This window comes from Aplysia californica, unplaced genomic scaffold, assembly GCF_000002075.1.
Source record: "Aplysia californica isolate F4 #8 unplaced genomic scaffold, AplCal3.0 scaffold00172, whole genome shotgun sequence".
Lineage (NCBI taxonomy): Eukaryota > Metazoa > Mollusca > Gastropoda > Aplysiida > Aplysiidae > Aplysia > Aplysia californica.
Window position 1 is genome coordinate 875985 of NW_004797442.1, and position 1221 is coordinate 877205.

The 1221-nt window shown below is 37.3% G+C and overlaps 1 protein-coding gene across 1 annotated transcript in view; it reads right to left on the reverse strand.

Moving 5' to 3' along the window:
* LOC101859013 overlaps nucleotides 1-1221 on the reverse strand; it is a gene marked incomplete in the record, with an annotated part of 26275 nt that overhangs the window by 20613 nt on the left and 4441 nt on the right. The window contains 2 exon segments of the mRNA XM_005098097.2: nucleotides 128-197; nucleotides 984-1065. Of these exon segments, the coding sequence (XP_005098154.2) occupies nucleotides 128-197; nucleotides 984-1065 (152 nt within the window).

A 1221-nucleotide genomic window follows, 5' to 3' on the forward strand; every position in this document is an offset into this window, starting at 1 on the left:
CATATGATTTGTATTTATTTTAGGCTTAACAAGGGTTGTTTTGTCACTTGATGATCTGAGCGTTCTAGGAGGTACATAGGGTGTTAAAAACAATTAAACAATCATAAAAAATGACGTGGTGACTTACATAACATGTGCACTTGCCCGCAACTTTCTTTGCGATCTTCAAATGCTGTTCCACGTGGGTGATCAGGTACCTATTTGGAAAGTGTAGGAGGAAGGGGGGTGGGGGGGGAGGAGGGGGGATAGAAGAACATAATTATTTTTTCTTTTTTATTTGTTTGTTGGTTGGTTGGTTGATTCTGCTTGTTACATTATGCTCTGCTCTGAGTGGGTTCTCCCCCCCCCCCAACTCCCAAGCCATCCAAAATATAAAGTGAGGTAACGCACCTTGGATATATTATACTCGTGTCTGATATGTTGTTTAGTTTTATTGGGTTTTCTGTTGTTGTTTTTTTCTGGGTATTTTTTTCATACGATTTATATTAAATAAGCACTAATTCTGAGAGTAGGATCTAGCAAACGTCACCAAATGACATTAGCAAGAAGAGACAAATAGAGAATTTCAATATTCAAATGATTAATTGAGATCAATTTTTTTCGTTACACTTAGCTGTTGTCACCTAATCTCTTCCTCCTCCCCCCTTACCCCCCCCCCCCCCAAATTCTCCTCAAATCTCGGTACCCGCAAATTACTCCCAAAGGGTTTCAATAGCAGGATCTTGAAACTGACGGAATAAAAACCACATTCTTCGTCTTTGAACAGGACCACAGTTTGTCTGTTGATGGTAAAAAGCATTATAACGTAACCAACTCTTTTAAGCCTAACTAGAATAACTTTTTTTTTTTTAGAAAAGAGAAGGAATTGTTTTAACAACAACCACAATGACAACAATGACGACAACTGCAGTAACGATGACAGAAAATAAAATTAGAGATGTTAGGAGTGGATTGCACTTCGAAAATAAAGCAGAGACGTGAACCTGCAGGGGAGGCGAAGATCATAGCTGTGTCCATCGAAAGTTGTCATCTTGGGGTCGTTGCGAATTTCAGCCCACACTTGGTCTGTAGATGGATGCATTTATATAATTATACATAGGCTAACAACACTAACTATGAGAATAATAATAATGATAATAATAATAATAATAACAAAAATGATAACAACAATAATAATAGTACTACTACTACTACTACTACTACTACTACTACTACTACTAC